This window comes from Tenebrio molitor, chromosome 5 (genome assembly GCF_963966145.1).
Source record: "Tenebrio molitor chromosome 5, icTenMoli1.1, whole genome shotgun sequence".
Classification (NCBI taxonomy): Eukaryota; Metazoa; Arthropoda; class Insecta; order Coleoptera; family Tenebrionidae; genus Tenebrio; species Tenebrio molitor.
This window is the reverse complement of record NC_091050.1, coordinates 8,494,572-8,513,319: the sequence shown is the minus strand read 5'-3', so window position 1 is coordinate 8,513,319 and position 18,748 is coordinate 8,494,572. Positions and strand designations below refer to the sequence as shown.

Sequence of the window (18,748 nt, the reverse complement as noted above, 5' to 3'; positions counted from 1 at the left end):
TCCTTTGAATGAGACCTGAAAGCGTTTACATTAATTCCAAGCTTTTCAAATCGATACAATGAAGACCAAAATAAGTCTGTTGAATACACGATGCCGAAGTACAGTTTCTTGTTCGTTCTCCTGTTTTATCTTTATGTAATAGCATATTAGGTTACAAGGTTGGAAAGTGTTACATAACGTAATTAAAGAAACGTTTGAAAAAAAGAGCTGCAATCGAATACCACTTCATGTTCATATTGATTTGTCCACTATATGTTTTTTACGATAGATAAGTCATAATGAAATTTATAACAGAAAGTTGTGGTTCTTCTGCAATTAGAGTAGATACAAAAATTTTTGAATAATCGTTTTCAACATAAGGTATCTAGTTATTTCCGATTATTATTTTGTTAAAAAAAAATCTAATCGGTTACCCAATCAAATATTGTCAATTTAAATAAAATATTTTAGATAAACAAATTATTATTTATTTCATTCAGTTTTAAATATTTTTAAATGAACTTGAGAGGTTATCAGTCGCTAAACTGAACCGGTGTTTGTAAACTTTTAATAGTGGAGTAGCTAACATGTTCTAAGATGCTTGTTGGGCATTTAATAATTTGTGTAATTTTAGTTGTAATAAAAGTTCCCAGTGCAGTGTGTACAGTTCACAACGAACCTACTTTTAAAAATGTGATCATTCAAGCACACAACAATTCTGACCAAGTTATCAAAATAAAAATACCACGAGCAAGAAGCCTTGCTGAAAATTCCAAAATCCGATATTTACAATCTATCGATAACATCGTGGGACCTCTGACAAGACTCTCAAAAAATTCGGTTGCAAATCTGCCTAGATTGGAATATTTCGCCATTAAATACGGTAATTTGAGGGAAATCAAACCCGGGGCGTTTAAAAATTTGCGAAAGCTAGACATTTTGACTGTACAGTCTTGCCGCCTAAAACGAATAGAAAAAGGAGTTTTCAAAAATCTTAACATAAGTGTGTTGTTTTTAAAAGGAAATAATATCTCAACCGTAGCCCCAGAAGCTTTCGTCAATCTGACAAAACTGGAAACTCTTGATTTATCGCATAATAATATTTCGCGATGGAATAAACGCTGGTTAAGCAATACACCGCAAATTAAGAGACTAAACTTTGTGCATAATAAACTAGAAAAATTACCAAATGGGGCCTTTCAGAATGTGATATCTACAAGATGCGTCACCATTCTGTTATTGAGCAATAAGATCGTAAATGTTGGCGAACGTTTATTCAGAAATGGAACTATAATCGGGACTCTAGGTTTGCAGAACAACAAAATCCGAACTTTTAGTGAAGGTGTTTTGGAAGGCGTCGCACAAATAAACGTTCTGGATCTTTCAGAAAACCAAATTCAGTGTTTTGACGGAGACTGGAATAAAATTTTTCTTGCAGAAAATACTTACCTCAGTTTTAATCCTCTAATATGCAGCTGTCAGAAAAATATTACCAAGTGGACAGGCGAGAAAGCTGTGATTAATCCAGATAAGTTTCCTTTCGTGTTTATGGTTGGTCTGACACAAAACTGTACAAATAATCAATGATATGACTCGTGAAATCGTAGCAGCACACACATTCAACTCGTCCTATGAAATCGTTAATTCTGCAGCTCGGTTTCACTTCTCACTTCTTTGATAGTAATCATACAACGTGTTACATTGTAGGACACAATAAATAAATATACATATCGGGCCTTCAAATAAATATATATTTAGAGTAGGCGTAGGCGACATCTAATTCTGTTAACAGTGTAAAGTAATTTTTGTAGGTTATTCTCCCGAGTTACACAGGTTACATAGTAAGCTTTTTCCCAATTTCATATTGTCATATTCCGTGGAGGGGGAATAGGGAGGATGCAATACAAAAATTAAAAATATTTTCTAACCTAATTTTATTTTGTTAAAATGTCAGACCTTTCTTGTGTCATTTTCTACATTGGAAAAAAGTTGCAAACAATTGAATTTCCATAGGTTGCTCTAAATATAAATTTATTTGAAGGCCCGTTAGAATAAATCACTCTTGTAGAAGTGAAAAATAGATTTCAGATATCTTCTCATTTTGTTAAAAATAGTATCAAGAACTTGACATTCATTACACACTTTATTAAAGATAAGAAAATGTAAAATTATTATATAAAACATATTATAAAAAGGGTTAAGCAAATTAGGAATTAAATCTCAGAAATGTGTTAATCCTTAATAAGGATACATTAAATTTTAAATACACTGGAAGTTTATTTTTATTTAAACACATTACGACTAACCACTTAAAATCTTCGAAATTGTTTTCAATTTCCTGTTCTGGGATTCGTCTCTGGGGTTGTTGGTGAGTTCGATGATCTGATAGGGCAAATCAAGAGAAATGTGATTTTTCCAACGAGCTCAATTAATTTATGTGTTGGTAAAATCGATATTTCCAGAGTTTCAAGAACTCTTCTTCAATGATGTAATTTAGTTGGAATTGTTGTGCCTAAACGACTGAACATTCCTCTGAATTTTTCACATAAATAAAGAAGGTATCCGCAGCAAAATCTCGAAATTTCTAATCAACAAATGTGATTACAGCTTGCAAACTGTACGTTACATTACATAAGTTAACGCTAAACTGAAATTTTCCTAGAAGCAAATTTAATTAGGCGGACAAAGCTGCGCTGCTGAATTTACTGTCGATGGCTTGTTGCTAACACATACAACTCGGGCGGAAGTTATATTTGATCTGAAAGAGAATTTCCTCACCATCTCAAATAATGTTAAAACCTAAGGTCATTTCACTTTCCAGACAGCAAATAAATCTGTCATTGTTTCGCAGATAATAGAGCAATTCGTCTCGTAGTTTGGGAAAGCGTGAAACGGACGGATTTTGTAGAAACGTTGAACTCTGGAGTCTGAAGTGTTGTCGGAAAGCAACGCAAGAAAAATTAAACTACAGGGAAAAATTATAACATGTAGGGCAAATCAACACGCGGGGATAATATTGTGGCGTACGTAAATAAACAAAGGTATTGCTTTTGCCGTAATGCAAACAAATTCCAAATTAAAACTGTTGGGATTTTTATAATCTCACCCATTAAATGAGCAAAAAGCTTGGCTTCTTTTTTCCGGGAAAAAATAAAAGAAAACCGCTCTAGTTTTTCATTCAGACATTTTTAGATTATGCAACTCTGCCATTGTGTTGTCAGTTTAATTTGGAAGTAACATGTTTGTGGTCGATAGTGTTAAATTTACAAGAAACTTATTTCTGTGTGGTAAGTACTGAACGTTCTTTTCAATAAATAAAAATTTCAAAGCCAGTTCAATCACTGCTGACGTGTTATTAAAACAAACGTCTCATTAAATTACTTTAAAAATATTAATTTTTTATTCGTATAGACACAATATTATGTATTTATTAGTGAATGCCAAAAAATTAGGACAAACGTGATCACAAACAAATGGAAGTATCGCGGATTTCCGTAAATTTAATGTTGATGTCTTGACTGGAGGTTTGGATTAGTGTTATTAATAGATTATCTCGTATTTTATTTCATATTTTGGCCCATTGTGGATGGCTATGTGCGTCATACAATAAAAGGATGCCTAGATTACCTGCTGTTTGTTTTTGTAAATTTTCTGTTTAGTGTCTTCGAGTTTGGTCCTTTTCACTCACAACTTGTTTGGAATAGTATCAGGTGGGTCTAACAACGTGTAGGTTAGATGATCCCGCTTAAAGGAAGTAACTTTAATAACCAACCCGGATGCAAATTTATTTACGTTGATTAGGAGTTCCTGCAATACGAAACAGGTCATTAATCTTGAAAAAAAAATCTTCTTTGATCTTAATGACAAGTTTTTTATAGTAGGATGCGTCAATCGAGCTACGTAGTACTATATTATTGTTTTCGTTAGAGAACCTAATGTAATAATTTTTGTTTTGTTATAACTTCCTGAAAAATACAGCAGAAATACGCAAATACGGAAGTAGTACTATCAGTAGTAATAGCAAAAGTATCTATCACCACTTGATTTATTTTTGTTCATAAATATTTTCGAATAGCAGCAATTTAAAATAGATCTCACAAACAATACTGTGGTATATGTACATAATGATTTGCAAGTAATTGTCGTGCTTTTTATCTCTTATTTATTCCAGCAAAGAAAAATATTTGCATGCTGATGGGTCTTGGGAATCCTATTTTGTGTTTATTGTTGACGTTTCGCTCTTTTTTATTTATGTATGTATTTGTTTCGGCTTATTCAGGACTAAATAACCAATTAGGTACAAACTTGATTTGTGGTTGAGTTTTTTTATTGAATAAGTTTACGATCGAGTGTTTAGCCCTAAAGAAGAATATAAAAATTAAATATATTATTTATTTTTATGGTCCATCTTGCGTGTCGTCGGAAACGACCATATAAATTATAGAGATATTTTTTGGGTATCTCTTTTGATTATTATTTACTTAATAACATTCTCTTGTACCTATATTTTTCAGAATTGTTGCCTCCAACATTAATAAAAATTCTTAATGTCTGTATTTAATCTTATTCGTAGTATTTATTAAAAATCTTCAACGAGATTTGTTTAAAAAAGACGTCCAATGTCTAAAGCACGTTACTCTTTTAAATCATAATTTATAATTAAGAATAGTGGAAAGTCCAGAACTGACCGTAAAGTTGCGAACAAACATTTTAGAATGTTTTATTATTATTATTATTATACCAATTAATATTATACTCTAGTACCTATCACATGCTTTTTTACCCTTTTTACAACCTTGTACTTATATTTTATAATGTTAGTGTTCTGCTACGATTAAAACTATAATAGAAAGTTGGATTTTTTTTTTATTAAACTGTTATGCATTCTGGCAATATTTTCGTCAGCAAAAGATATTTCTTCGTGGTTTTAAAATATTAAGAATATTACATATATACCTAACGGTTACCAATTAGTCAGAACCATTTCGAACATACCGAACCGTGATAAATTGTGCTTCAAATTTAAAGGAAGTTAGTGGATTATTATTTTAGTATATATATTTATATACAACTTTATTTTCTTCCCGTAATAAATAATAAATCATATAAATCAATCTTTGTTAATCAATTTAATCGTTCATTGGCTTAAGTATCGAAAAACTTTTGTTTACCGAGTGAGGTGCTGCCTCAAATGTTGCTTGTTAACAAAGTATTTTGAATTTTAATGCAGAAATTTAATACCATAAAAATTTTTGTACTTTTAATAAAGTGATAGGCTTCAAAATATTTTTATAAGCATTGATTCAACCTCGAGTTGACATCTGCAGGAGCCATTATTATCTATTTGAGGAAGGAACCTGTAACATTAACTAAAATAATTTTGGAAAAATGTTTAGGGATTGGTATTACATTATTATGTTATTTAAAAACCTTGAAAGCAAAAAGATAGGTTCGTCATCATAACTTTATTGTAAAATATCTGGAAACAGATTACAATTTTAGGTAACAAAAAATATGTTAAATTATTAATGTGGTCCGAGAGTAAGAGTAGTTTCACCTTTCTTGATATTTTTATACAGATTATACAGATGTGTATTGACTAAATATGAATAAAAACGAAAAATCCTTGTTTACTTGCATAAGCTTGAATCATTTAGATAAAACCGTGGACGTGGAGGGAGAAAAGAGTCTTTTCTCCCTCCACGGATAAAACAAATATTTTAGGGTGTTGCTTATACAACCAACATCTCACTAAGAGGAAAATAAGTTTCAGAGTGCTGTGGCAACCCTGTTAAGAATTTAATGTGTCCACAATTACGATACGCATATTTTGAAAAAGAAATGTTTTTAGTTAGAACAGTGCATAACTGAAATATCGGATAAAATTAGATCATTATTTATTTCCAGACATATAGTAATTTACAGTGCTGAAAAACTAAAAAACTAAGCTAAACTAATCAACACTAGAAAAAAATGACTATCAGATTCACGATAAGACAACTTGGAACATACATGTTGCTAAGTTTGCAAGACAAGAAGTGAATGTTGCAAGTTCCAGTAGATACAGATATATTTTAAGAAGTGTGTAATCATTTAAGACACATTTACTTCTTGTCTTCCATAAAAACACAAATAATTTAAAGTGGTAGTCTTTAAAATTATACAAATGTGCTACTGATCTAGTTGAACATATAATTTTGTTACAAAAGCATTAAAAAAATAAGTGTTGTCTATGATGTCACATTGCAATTACAAAACAATGAAACAATATGAAGTTTAACGATATTTTATGTAACTGCAAAAGAAATATGAAACAAAATCAATGGCTCACAAAAAATACAATTTGGTACATGTAAAAACGGTAACACTATCACATTTGATATGTGGGAAGTACTAAGACTTAACTTTGCTTGCTATAGCCATTCCCACACCTACTATGGCACCCACAGCTAAAACAACCCCACCTGCCATAGCCATCCCAACTAATCCCTCTTTTTCCATTTTTTTCTTGATTGTTTGTTGCAAAGATATAACTTGCTGATTACCTAAAAACAACACACACTTTATAAAGAAGTTATTATTGAATTTTCTGCAAACCTGGTTCAATTAACAAAAATGACCTAACATAATTCAAAGCTTTGGTATATTCCTTCAACCTAGCAGTTCCAATCGCTAAATAGTAAAGATAGTCTCTCTGTCCCTCTTCATGTGTTTTATAAAGGTCCTCCAACAATATGATTCCCTTCTGTATGTCAGCTGGGTACTTGCTTCGTACTAAGCACCAAGCATACTCAAATTGAGCTTTTGGAGTCACATCGTTTTTGTAAAGCTGTTCATGATAAATTTTTTCGAATTTCTGTAAATCAGGACGTTTTAATCAAATAATATTTATGACTCATCAATCATTTTAACGATAAAAAGAGTGACAAAGTTCATGTCATTGCGTCGATGGATATTTTTTTTACTTACTTTTAAATCGCTGGGTTCTACTGTTTCTGATAAAATACCTGACATGTTCACTATCACTTACAGATTTTCTTCGAGAAAAACAAAGTGGATGTCGAATGAAAAGCGCATTTGATGACAACGTGAAACTTCAATATTTACTGAGAAGCGACCTCTGTGCGGGGAAATCGCGTAACCGCAAGAACGTCGCGATAGGATGCTGTATTATTGACAAAACGAATATGAATAACTGAGGTTCAGAGTAAAATATCAAGAGGGTTTTGAAATTCTCAGTCGGTAAATCGTGTTTCTATCATTTATTTGTTTTTTGAAGTTAATTACGGGTTGCACAAATAGTGCCTTGTTGCCTTATTTATAATAAAATTAGTAGGTATTAGTAGTTGTTGTTCCCATGTTTGCATCAATTTGGCCAAATCTGTCATTATTTTCATGGTAAGATCTTAAAAGTTAGTTGCAGAAATTATTAGTACCTAAGTAAGCACAAAACCACTAATTGTGACAAGAAGTTACTCAGAAACTGTTGAAAATCTCTCCCTTACCATTACCACCCTTACTAATTTTAACTACTTCCATATAATTTCGACAGAATTTCGCATTAGCATGACGAATATACTAATTAATAACACAGTGCAGTACTTTCAATAATTTTTAAATTATTATTTGTTTCTTTGGTACCCAATTGTTCGTTTTTCGTTCACATCACGTTGACAATTTATTTAAATTATCCTAATATTCACTAATTATGTTTTTGAAGCCCAACAAAACTATACAGAGTATTTCACGAGTGCTAATGAGCTCGAGCTCGACGGAATTGAAAATGCAACCCACAATACATTTATTTGCAGTTTTAACGTGGATATTTGTTTTTTTTATTTAAAAAAACATAGTTAGCTGTGCATTTTCGTAAATTTTGAGTTTTTGGGAAAATGTTTATTGTCTGCATAAACATGCAACGGCAGAATAATTTTTATTACATTCGCGACAAATCAGGATCATGTCTGTTTTCTCATCGTTCGATTATATTTTAACCGTTGTATTTTAACTTTTTCGCAAATGTTAGTTGTGACAAATAAAATTATTGGAAATAAAGTGGACATCTGGATATTTTTCATTATTAATCGTGTCAACAGTGGCACGTTTCACTCAATTTTTATTGTTAGTTCTGCTTAATTGTATTAAGAACAGATTTTGCTGTTTGACTGTGTAGACATATCTACCAGGTGTCCTCGCAGAAGGACAGTAACATTTGTTATTTATTTCTAACTAACTTCATACCATTTAAATACCTACACATTTGTACATAATTAGATTAGTTATTGATTTCCGTATCATTAGTTGCATTATTTGTCTTATTACAACGACCAGTTTGTATAAATAACGTAATTTTTAATTTTTCCAACTTACGTAAAACTGTAATTTGGATTTTTATTAATTTCTTTGCTAATATGTAGATTCTTTAAAATAATGTCGAAATCATTTCATGCATTGGTAGCTAAATTCTAAATACATCGACACAAGCACTAAAAATGAATTACGAAATGCAGCGTTTTTCGTTGTGTCATTACTCATTACTATTGTTTTATGAGGCTAAAAAAATTGTTACATTATACAGCGTGTTTCACGTAAAGCTTATTTGACACGATATAAATTTTAGAGAAAATTTACTAGTAAATGAGAGAGGACCAATGAACGATCAGGATCTGACAAAGACAGACTATGATCCTCATCGTTCATTGGTCCTGTCGAGGGTCTCTCTCATTTTCTAACAAATTTACTACGAAATTTAGCATCGTGTCAAACAAGCTTTAGAGTACGAGTCTGACAAACTCAAAATGCAACCCAATATTCAATTTTCATTAGTGGTGTGTGTAATACATCATATTTCTACAAAAAATAGTTTGGACATCCCTGAAGTTTTTCAGATTTCCCTCTTGTTCACTCATTTGCGGTGCAAAACTACAATTTATAATTTTTAATGAATCTAGTTCCTACTGTCAAATCTATTTTGTGTTGCGTTTAGATTTCGTTAGGTTCGTTGAATACACTACACATTTTTTTCAGATGATATTTTTTTTCAAAACTGAAGTCTGAGAGTATTAATTGATTATAAAAGGAACTTGTTATACAATAATGTCCTAAAAAAATTTCTTATATCATAATTTTAACTTTTCTAGCATTGTGGTTTTTTCTAGTCCCAGTGACATGTAGAACAACATTCGTTGATATTTACATGATTAATACCTACCTTAACTCTGGTCGCTCCTTTTTCGTACAACCTGTTTTTTTTTTAAACTTAATTATAAAACTGACCTAACATTTTGTTTGTCTTTCGTAGTACAACTGTCTGACACTCTTTCTCCAGAAAAAAAAAATACATAACTTCTAAGACTTGAATTAAACCTTGTATCTCGTTTTACACTGATAATAATTGTTTTGTTGAATTAAAATGATGTAGTAGCTTTCTGGAAACAGACAGGCACATACTAATAAGGCATAAGTTATATGGATTTTCTCATGGGAACCGACGAGGCCATTTGTATTGCGACAATTGCACCCGAGTTATGACGTAGTTAAAGTTTTTGTATTTTGTAACGTTACGGAAAAACATTCAATTTAGAGTGAATAATAATATCAGTCTCAACTGTTGTCAAGTTACTTTTCAAGTAATCTAATACATGTAATAAATGCACGAGAGAAATTAGTTTTTCTGGTACAATAGAGCTGAACTTCTTTAAATATTTATTAGACTATTCAGGGGCGTAAATATGAATTTCAAACTAAATATAAAGTAGGAACTTTTAAACAAGTTGGAAATAAGAACCCTTATGGGACTGGTTATTCCAACGGCAAAAGTATGCGAAAGTTCCGTGAAAAGTAATCTAAATAAACATGACGATGTAATCATGGAATTGTAGAATTATCCACGACAGCGGTACTAATTTGCCATAGGAAGTAAAATTCTTGTAAAAGATCTGAAATAGTTTATTTATTGTAAATATTGATAGTTAAGGTTAAAGTCAATATGTACAAAACACTATGTTTATTTACAATATAAAATGCACTTTGTTTTTACACACAAAAAATTACAAAAAACATTCACTCTCTGTCTAGGTATAATAATTTAACTATGACTAGTTCATGAATTGTGTTCAGCACTACACAATTTTGTTGATTACCGGGAAATGTACGTTTATAGATGTGTGGAAATTAATTAATTATTCTATTGGCAATTAATTACTGGTTTCGTTTACATAAACGTCACAATCACTCACAAAATAACTCGGGTCTTGGAATGCAATATTTCTTGTCCGTAGAATCGATCACACAATAAAAAAATTAATAAATACTCTACACTTCTAAAATTTAGAATATGTACAAAATATATAGAAATATTGCATATTACATGTATGTACATCGACTTAAATATTTTCAATTAAGTTGAAAATATCAAATCTGGGATGTGTTATTTCGATGACCGCAACATCTAAATCCAAGCGAGTGAGAACTGCAAAGGTGTCGAAAAATGTAGTGGCTTTGAACACAATCAGAGAAAAAGTTTGAATCGTAAAAATATATAACCTACCACCGAGTTCTCCCGTTATGTACACATCTAACTGGCATCTAAACGTTTGCAGTCATTAAATATCACATTCATTTATTCTTAGATCATTTACGTATCATATGATAATAAACATCACTCTCTTCGTTTCATCATAATTCATGTGTCCAGACACTGGGATACAATGCAGTTTCGCACACCGGAATTACAATGTATATGTAACGGACAGACATACAAATATTGAACACGACAAATGGTAGCGCGACCCCTTAATTTGTATGTCCACTGTGGTAATTTGCGCGAACCTGCTTTATGAGTGTTCCAAATCTGGCCGTAGCTGTGGTCCTTCGTAAAACAGGTCGGCACACATGTCAGACATCGAGAAAAATATACTTAAAACCTACTGTACAGTCTATGTATTTCGTAAATCACATTTTGGAATGGATTCATTTATTGCTGAGAAATGTAAAAACGCGCGCTCAGGGTCCTCGGCTAATGTTGGTAGACGTCTCTGTGACATCGCGGAAATCCGTTCCTGGTGTCCGAGTTGAGGGCCCTCAGTGAGTGGGCCCTGCACGAGTCGCCTGTGATGTAAGTGAAGCCGGTGACGGGGAGAGTGCCCCCCGGCCCGCGCGGAGCTCTAGCACGCCTGCCCTCGCCTCCATCCAAACAGAATACCCCTGAGGGCGGCGCGCTCAGCTCTAGCTACAATTCCGTCACCGGGATCGGCTTGATCCCTTGCTGGGCCGACCGGACGATGTAGTCGTCATCGGAGAAAGTTTTTTGGTACTCGTGTTCTTTCCTGCTGATGGCCCTCTTGTTCCATTTGTAGTCCTTCAGCGCCTCGCGCACCCTCTGGCGGTACCTGAAGAGGAACAGGCCGAGGCCGCCCAACAGAATCACCGCACTCACGCATAACGTCACCAAAATTGCCTGTTGGCGGGGGTCCCGGAAGGAACACCCCAAGTCGTCCGGACTGAGAGTTCGGAGGGGTCGTTCGCGCAACGCCAGCGGCATCGAACATTGAACGTTGCTCAGATTCTTTATCGATATTAAGTTGCTGAGCCACAGCAGTTGGCAATCGCAGAAGATCGGGTTGTCCGTCATCTCCAAGGATCTTAACTCGTTCCAGGACACCATGCTCTCGGAAAACGCCTTGAAGGAGTTGTCTTTCAAGACCAAGTGCTTCAGGTTTGGCAAGCCGACTAGAGCGCCGTCTTCCAAGTCTTCCAGCTTTTTGTTGCTCGCCAGAACGATGAATTCCAGATTTAAGTTATCACCGAAAACACCTTTTTCCACTTTCTGCAAGTTTGTCGCACCGGTTATGTCCAATTTCCTCAAGTTGCTCAGACCTTTGAACGAGTTCTTTTCCAATGTTGCGAATTCGTTTTGGCCGATTGTCAGTTCTTCTAGACGTGACAAATGGCTCAGCTGAGCCGTCGGTATGCGTTGGAGTTTGTTGTCGACCAGATTTAAGCTTCTCAAACCGGTCAAACCCCTGAAAGCGTTCATGCTGATGTTCGAAAGTCCTGCACTGCTCAAATCTAACACCGAAAGCTTTCCGAGTCCTTTGAAAGCGTCGTCAGGCAAATAAGAAAATGCGTTCAGCCCGACATGGAGCTCGGCTAAACTTCCCAAGACGGAGAAAGATGCTGTTGGCACTGAACTTAGCACGTTGTCGTCGAGGTAAAGGACTCGTAGGGCTGTCAAGCCGTCGAAGGCCAGAGGATCGATTTTAGATATTCTGTTCTGGCCCAGATTCAGCTCTTCCAGTTTGGGCATGATCGAAAATAGGCCTTTGGGCAACTCCTCCAGGAAGTTCTCCCGCAGATTCAACACCGTCAGCGACTTCAGTCCTTGGAAGGTCTTGTTGTTGATCGAAGATAGTTTGTTTTTGTTGAGGTGAAGCTCTTGTAGTTTCTCCTGATAGACGAAACTCTTCGTCGGAATGTTGACCAAGTGGTTGTTGGACAAGTCTACGTATTGCAAGTCTTTATAGAACTGAAACGCGGCATCCACTGTTTTAATTTTATTGTTCCTTAACACTAATCTTTGAATGGCGGGGTTCAACGTGATGGGTAGAACGTCAAGTTTGTTCCTTTCACACAGAACCACGTATGTTTCGTCGTTGCAGACGCACCCCATGGGACAACCGACGCCGCTCATTCCAGCAATTGGTGTTATGAATAGGCCCAGAAGCACCAGGTGCAAAACCAGGAACTGGAACAGAAAACAACGTAATTATTGGCGTGCATTGCACAATTTGTCAAAAGAGTTTTTAGGACATGTATTATGCATTTAACATGGAGTTTCGGAAATTTCGAACGTAAAATAAAAGTGACAGAATTATTAAAGATCACGCAAAGGCAATTGTATGGTTTTTACATCCGCAAACAGCACGCTATGTTTCTAGTTCCTCCTGAAATATTGAAACTACAAAGAAACGTCGATCGAAAGCGTTCCGCGAGTGGTAGTAAATCAAAACTCGGGGTGAGTTATAAAACACAAACTAAAGTTGATAAAAAGTGGTTTTTGGGGAACAAAGCTACAATATGGCACGCAGGGAGGGTGCTCCACTCGTCAAAGTGTGCAGTGTGATTAATATCAAAGGCATCAAATGTGAACATGTGTGGCTTTTATAATGGGCGATGTAGTCATCCTGTTATCGGTAACGGGACATAATAACGAACAAGAAGTCGATAGCCACGTTGGAATAATTGTTACATATTTGCGGTTATCGCGCAGGAATAGTGTAACGCCGCGATTTGTCGCAAATTATTCAAATTTCGGATCTGATACGCGAGCGTTACGGAATATGTTACGTTCCACACGAGCTGTACAAATGGTCTCGTTAGTGACAATTGGGAATAACGAATATAATTGGAGATACGGGTGTTTAAATTATCGGTATGGATCTTATCAGCGGGCCCAGCTTTAGACGGTTTCGCCTCAAAACGTCCGACTCGCACGGATCATGACGGTGTAAATTGGAAAATTTAATTAAAACAGTCTGGACGAGACAGCGGCGTTCTCTTAATTGCGATAATTGCTGCTGGTAACATGAAGAAAACACATGTGAGACTGTGACACAAGCCGAGCGAACGATTAAAAAATTACGGCGAAATTAATTCCGAACGCCTCTCTCATAAATAAAATTAAACACGTCACGGGTGGACGGGGGCAATATCGAGCCACCTACGGAAGGGATCCTTCCACCGTTCTCGTCTGACGACGTAACGATTTCTGAAGACCGTTTAGATTAGGTTTTTTTCTTGTGCGTAGGGAGACGCATCTAATCAGTATTTGTAACACACAATTTACCCGGACCCGCCATAACGTATTCTGTATACGCTGCGCGTTAAGCCACGAAAAATACGACTAATAAGAAAAATAAAGCAGCGGCGGCAACCGTCCGGTGCGGTATAATTCAGGCGGCGGAGGAGGTGAGGCCGCGCGCTCTCAGGATTTCGCTTACTATACACAAAAAGAGTTCATATATCTCTTAGCAAGTAGTTCCCGGAGCGTTGTGGCGACTAAAAACCGATCCACCGGAGCCCTTGTATAAATACATACGAAACACAGAACAATAACAGCCGACGAGAGATAACCATTACGAAGACTCCACGTCGGTCGCCACTGATAAATGCTCAGGCGGTATTTCACAAAGCGCGTCCGGAATTTTTATATTGTTTATAATAACAACAACAATAAAAGACGGCTTCGCCTTAAAGCCGGTGCAATTAGGGGAAACTGGAGCGAAACGAGACGAGAGTCGAAATCGCGAACGAGAACCTAGTTGTATTTGATATGTTCTTTTTTAATAATGGAGTTTTGCCGACTTTTATAACGTAATTTGTTGTTGAGAAATATGGACACGTTCCGCGGCACGCAACTATTGTATGGAATGCAGACATCGGTAGGAAATTATTTTTTGTTGTTGTTGGTTGGACTTCACGGGAGGCATGTTTCATGCGGACTCTCCATTTCTTCTTTGATACCACCAGCAAACATAAATATTAATTAGAGCAATACACAAAGAGTCACGAGGAAGATAAGTGACAACTTCTAATTTCTAATGTATATTGATTATTAAAAAATACGTACTTCCATCAAACTGTACTGGTGAATATAAACACAGATTTTTTACACACCAATAAACAGGATGTTACATTTCAGTAAGAATTTGTGATAATTTGAAAAATACATTAAAAACGCATTAACTTTGAAATGCGAGTGACCCCTTAAAACCGATCTTACTCTATTTTGTGAGCGAGCCTTGTTTAAAATGTGGTGAAATTTGTTGCTACAATGTCTGTTTTTCCTCTGAAACTAGGATTTTGCAACTCAAACATAATTTTAATGAATGTTCGTTATTCATATTCGTGGAACATACATATTATTTTCTAAAAACACGTTTTTATATAGTTAATTTAATTAAAATACCGCATTTAGTAATTTGATAATGCTGCGGCTGGCCTAAAAGAATTGTATTTTATTTCGTATCTGTAAGGTAGGTATTCAGAATGTTCGTAGCTTATACCAAACGAAACGTTTGAAAGTAATACCTACAAAGCAAGCAAAACAAGCCAATTATACGATTTTTGTTTGAGTGGGTAATGCAAATCTTTGGATATTGTTTTTTGTCTAGACGGTCAAGCAAACTGAAGGCTTTATTGATTCTTGTAACTGATTTGTAAGACTAAGATTAATTTCAAAATGCCAACTACATTTGCAACGATAAAATTTAGCATTTTGTGAAACTGTCCTATTTTGCTGAATATTAAGTAGATGCAGTGTGATATTGTCGAAAGTGCTAAAAGTAATAAAATTAGTTGTGATTCTACGATTACATCATTTATACTCATATTTAAAGTGTTATGCGGATTTTTAAATCTAAATTAGGAGTTTTAATGCCAAAATCTTAAGTTTCAAAGTTGAGGTGTTAACGACTAGGAGCAATAGTTCTTGGATGAGGTTGGGCGATCCTAATATGGTTCAATGCTCAAAAACTAGGCCATTTCTTCGTTGTAGATTTATTACCACCAATTGAATATTACTCGTATCATTATTTACAAATCATCTGTCGGTTTTGGTCATTGTTCTGAGGCAATAATTAATCTTGCCATTAAATGAACATCATGATTTACAACCGTCGAGAGACGAACGCAACATTTTAACATATGTGTCATAATACACCATTTATTATCTCAACTTTCCAATGATCCGCCTTTTATATTCAATTTTTTATTGGCTTCCCTTCGGTGCACCGTTTTGCGCAAAAACCGCCCGTGTCGTTGGTAAATTTTGAAAACGCCGCCGTCGCACTGACTCGAAATTCATTTAGGACGGCAGGACCGGCCTCGGGGGGCGGCTCACGCAAATGGCTCGTCGGCCCGTTTTCCAAAGTAAAAATATACGTTTGTATCGGGGGAAATCTAGGACCGCCTCCGGATGTATGAATACGTTATGGAAGGCGTCGGGGATCACGTTTAACTGTGGATTTTTTATGGGCTGGTTGAGTTTTTCAGAAGAAAAATTGTCGTTATGCTAGGGTGTGCAATAAAAAATCATTGTAATGGCGCAAACACGTCTCGTATTGTGTTATCAGGCCGGAATGTGAGCTGAATTTTACCGACCGGGCCTGAACTCGACTGTTTAGCTTCATTTTTATTCTGAAATTGTAGATCCACGAATTTATACAGGAAAAGAGGAACACCGACATTTACATTTTGGTCGATAACTTCTTAACCGCTATACAAATCTCGACGTTACCAACAAACGAAAAATGTGGTAATCTGTGTAAAAAAATATATATAAAGGGCCGGCTCCCTCAGCACCTTTAAACATGATTTACATTTTTTAATAACGGATTTGTATTTTGCCGCCCATTCTTGTGGGGCTTAAACACAACCGAGCGCAACCCTCAAGAAATTAAAATTATTATTTAGCGGACGTGGGCTCCGGGCGCTATAAATTATTTCGAATCCCTTTTAATATAAGTGTATTGTTTCGTCGGTAAAATAATTCATGAATATAAATTAGTACACTTTTTAATATTAAATTCATTTATTAAAATTCCCGTTTCATTTACTGCTCCGCCGCATGGAAATAAACAAAGCTAACCATTTATTATTTCGGGTGCAGAGGAATCGTAAATTATTCATCTTTCATAGCTGCGAATTTAAAATTTAAACAAAATTATATAAGCAAATCTACCGCGCACACTAATCGCTTGGTTACCAACTAATTATTATTAACGGCCGGCGAGGTGAATCGAAAATTGTGAAATATTTGCCTATTTACCTGTTATTTAACAGATGATTATTACTTATTTGATTAACAGAATACATAATGTTTTACAACGCCGAATATATTACCCAAAATAAACTCGCACACCTTACACAACCAGCACTTTACATCGATACCGAATGTGCAGTGAATCCAAAAACTAATGTCAAGTTCCCAGATGTCGTAATAGGTAAGTTTTTTTCATCATCAAATGCAATAACACACATGTAATAAATAAAACTGAACGATACGACACATTAATTGTTAACAATACTTTAATTACGAAAGCTTATTAACAATTATTCGCTTCTCTGTTTAGGTACAAGAAACCACATATACTTGGTAGATGAGGGATGTAGTGCACATCCAGCGTATCTCCCTACATACAGAGGGTAGGATTTCATTGGACCCCAAATTAATACCAGTTGACCTTTGTCGCTCTTTGCTTCATACAAAGGCCAAACTTGACACTTACTTACAAGTATCATTGAATTTTGAGGTTATGACGAGTACCCCTTTTAATTAAGTGGCAAAATACTCTGTAATCCAACGCCAACAAGGTTCACCAGTTGTTAACGAACTATGATCAAAGTGTGTTGCACTTATGTTTGTGTTTGTGTGATGGCTGCCATTTCCGACATTTGTTATTGTAGTGCTTTACGTCAACATGAAATTAAGTTCTGACATGATTTGAGTCACGACAGACAGAGATCATGCATGGTGTGTACGAAATTGAAATTGTTACACGACCCGGGGGAATAATTGAATGCAAATTTTCGAAAGATGAGATAGATCTATTTGCGTTTCGCTGTGATGCGAGTGGTATACGGTGATAATGGATGCACTAATTATGATCGTGTGGAAGGAAAAAAAGGAATACATATGTACGCACTCACACGTACGAAAAGATTCTCTGAATTGAACTCTTGATTCAATTCCAAGTTCCACTCACGCCACCGGAATTAGAAATAAAGTAAACGATTTCTAAATGAGCTTTCGCTCCGTGCCAGCCTCCGTTCGGGGAATAACCGACTCTCGAGTGATTTACATTAGCAAAGTGAGGTTACCATCTTGAAATAGGCACCGCCGTAGCAACTACTATTATGAAATAACGAAAGGAATTATAAATGAGTGTAATGTATATTACTCACACTGGAAGGAAAGAAACTCTTGACAGGGAACGTTATCCCTTACGGTTAATTAATGGATAGGAGAATTTTTCGCAGTTGATGTACGATCTCTTATTTATCTTCGTGAGAGAGCAGCGTCACAATGGTGGAGACTGGCGTCTCGGCGTTTTTAGGCTTTAAGAAACAATAACTGGACAACATCAGTCGCTAACTCGCTGAAAGGAGTCTTAGGCAACAATTCCATTCTTGCTGTCACATTTCCAAATGCTTTTCCTGATTACAAAGACTTTTGTCAGCAGACGACACAGTGTGTTTGTGGAGTTTCGTATTAAACTCCGGCTGCCCGGAGCGCTAATTTCTGCACGTTCCATTCCAAACATGGCTTTTTTCCGTATTGCCCAACTAAAAGGGAACACTCCGCTTTGAGAACCTCGTCGCGATATCATTTCGGTTTTTTCTCCGCATTTAAATTCTCCACGATATTGGCACTTGAAAGTTGCAAACCGCTCCGAGGTACCTGGCCCGTTATAAACCTGAAGTTTCAGCGGAAACCGCCCCGGGGTAGTTTTTACAGAGGGGTTAATACACAATCACAACGGATTTTTCCGATAAGACTTCGCCTCCCACGCGACACACGATAAGCCCCACTTGCTGCGAAACCGGAACACAATTAAAATTATCTGGCGCCAGGACAATTAATATAGAGGTGGATTTTATCAACGCGAACAAAAACAAACTTTCAACAGTGGCAAAAACTTTCCCGACAAGGGACACATTCAAATAGCACTAAACGCCCGAGGATGGAAGAGAAAAATAATAGTGGAGA

At 35.6% G+C, this 18,748-nt stretch overlaps 3 protein-coding genes across 5 annotated transcripts in view; 1 reads left to right on the top strand and 2 right to left on the bottom strand.

Annotated features, from left to right (window-relative positions):
• Nucleotides 1-499: 499 nt before the first annotated feature.
• On the top strand, nt 500-2,253 carry LOC138131195 (leucine-rich repeat-containing G-protein coupled receptor 4-like). The gene has a single exon (XM_069048060.1). It carries the CDS (start codon nt 577-579, stop codon nt 1,564-1,566), a length of 990 nt encoding a protein of 329 aa, XP_068904161.1. The 5' UTR covers nt 500-576; the 3' UTR covers nt 1,567-2,253.
• Nucleotides 2,254-5,859: 3,606 nt separating this feature from the next.
• Fis1 (fission 1 protein) lies at nt 5,860-7,115 on the bottom strand. Its single transcript, XM_069047868.1, has 3 exons — nt 6,949-7,115; nt 6,577-6,835; nt 5,860-6,524 (listed from the first exon to the last, which is right to left on the bottom strand). The coding sequence occupies exons 1-3, from the start codon at nt 6,991-6,993 to the stop codon at nt 6,373-6,375; spliced, it is 456 nt and encodes a 151-aa protein (XP_068903969.1). The 5' UTR covers nt 6,994-7,115; the 3' UTR covers nt 5,860-6,372.
• A 2,788-nt stretch (nt 7,116-9,903) lies between these two features.
• Nucleotides 9,904-18,748, bottom strand: part of LOC138130238 (carboxypeptidase N subunit 2-like) — a 130,205-nt gene continuing 121,360 nt past the window's right edge. For all 3 annotated transcript variants that reach the window (XM_069046668.1, XM_069046666.1, XM_069046667.1), the window contains one exon: nt 9,904-12,724. In XM_069046668.1, the coding sequence (XP_068902769.1) occupies nt 11,210-12,724 (1,515 nt within the window). In that variant the 3' untranslated portion in view covers nt 9,904-11,209. The remainder of the gene's footprint in view (nt 12,725-18,748) is intronic.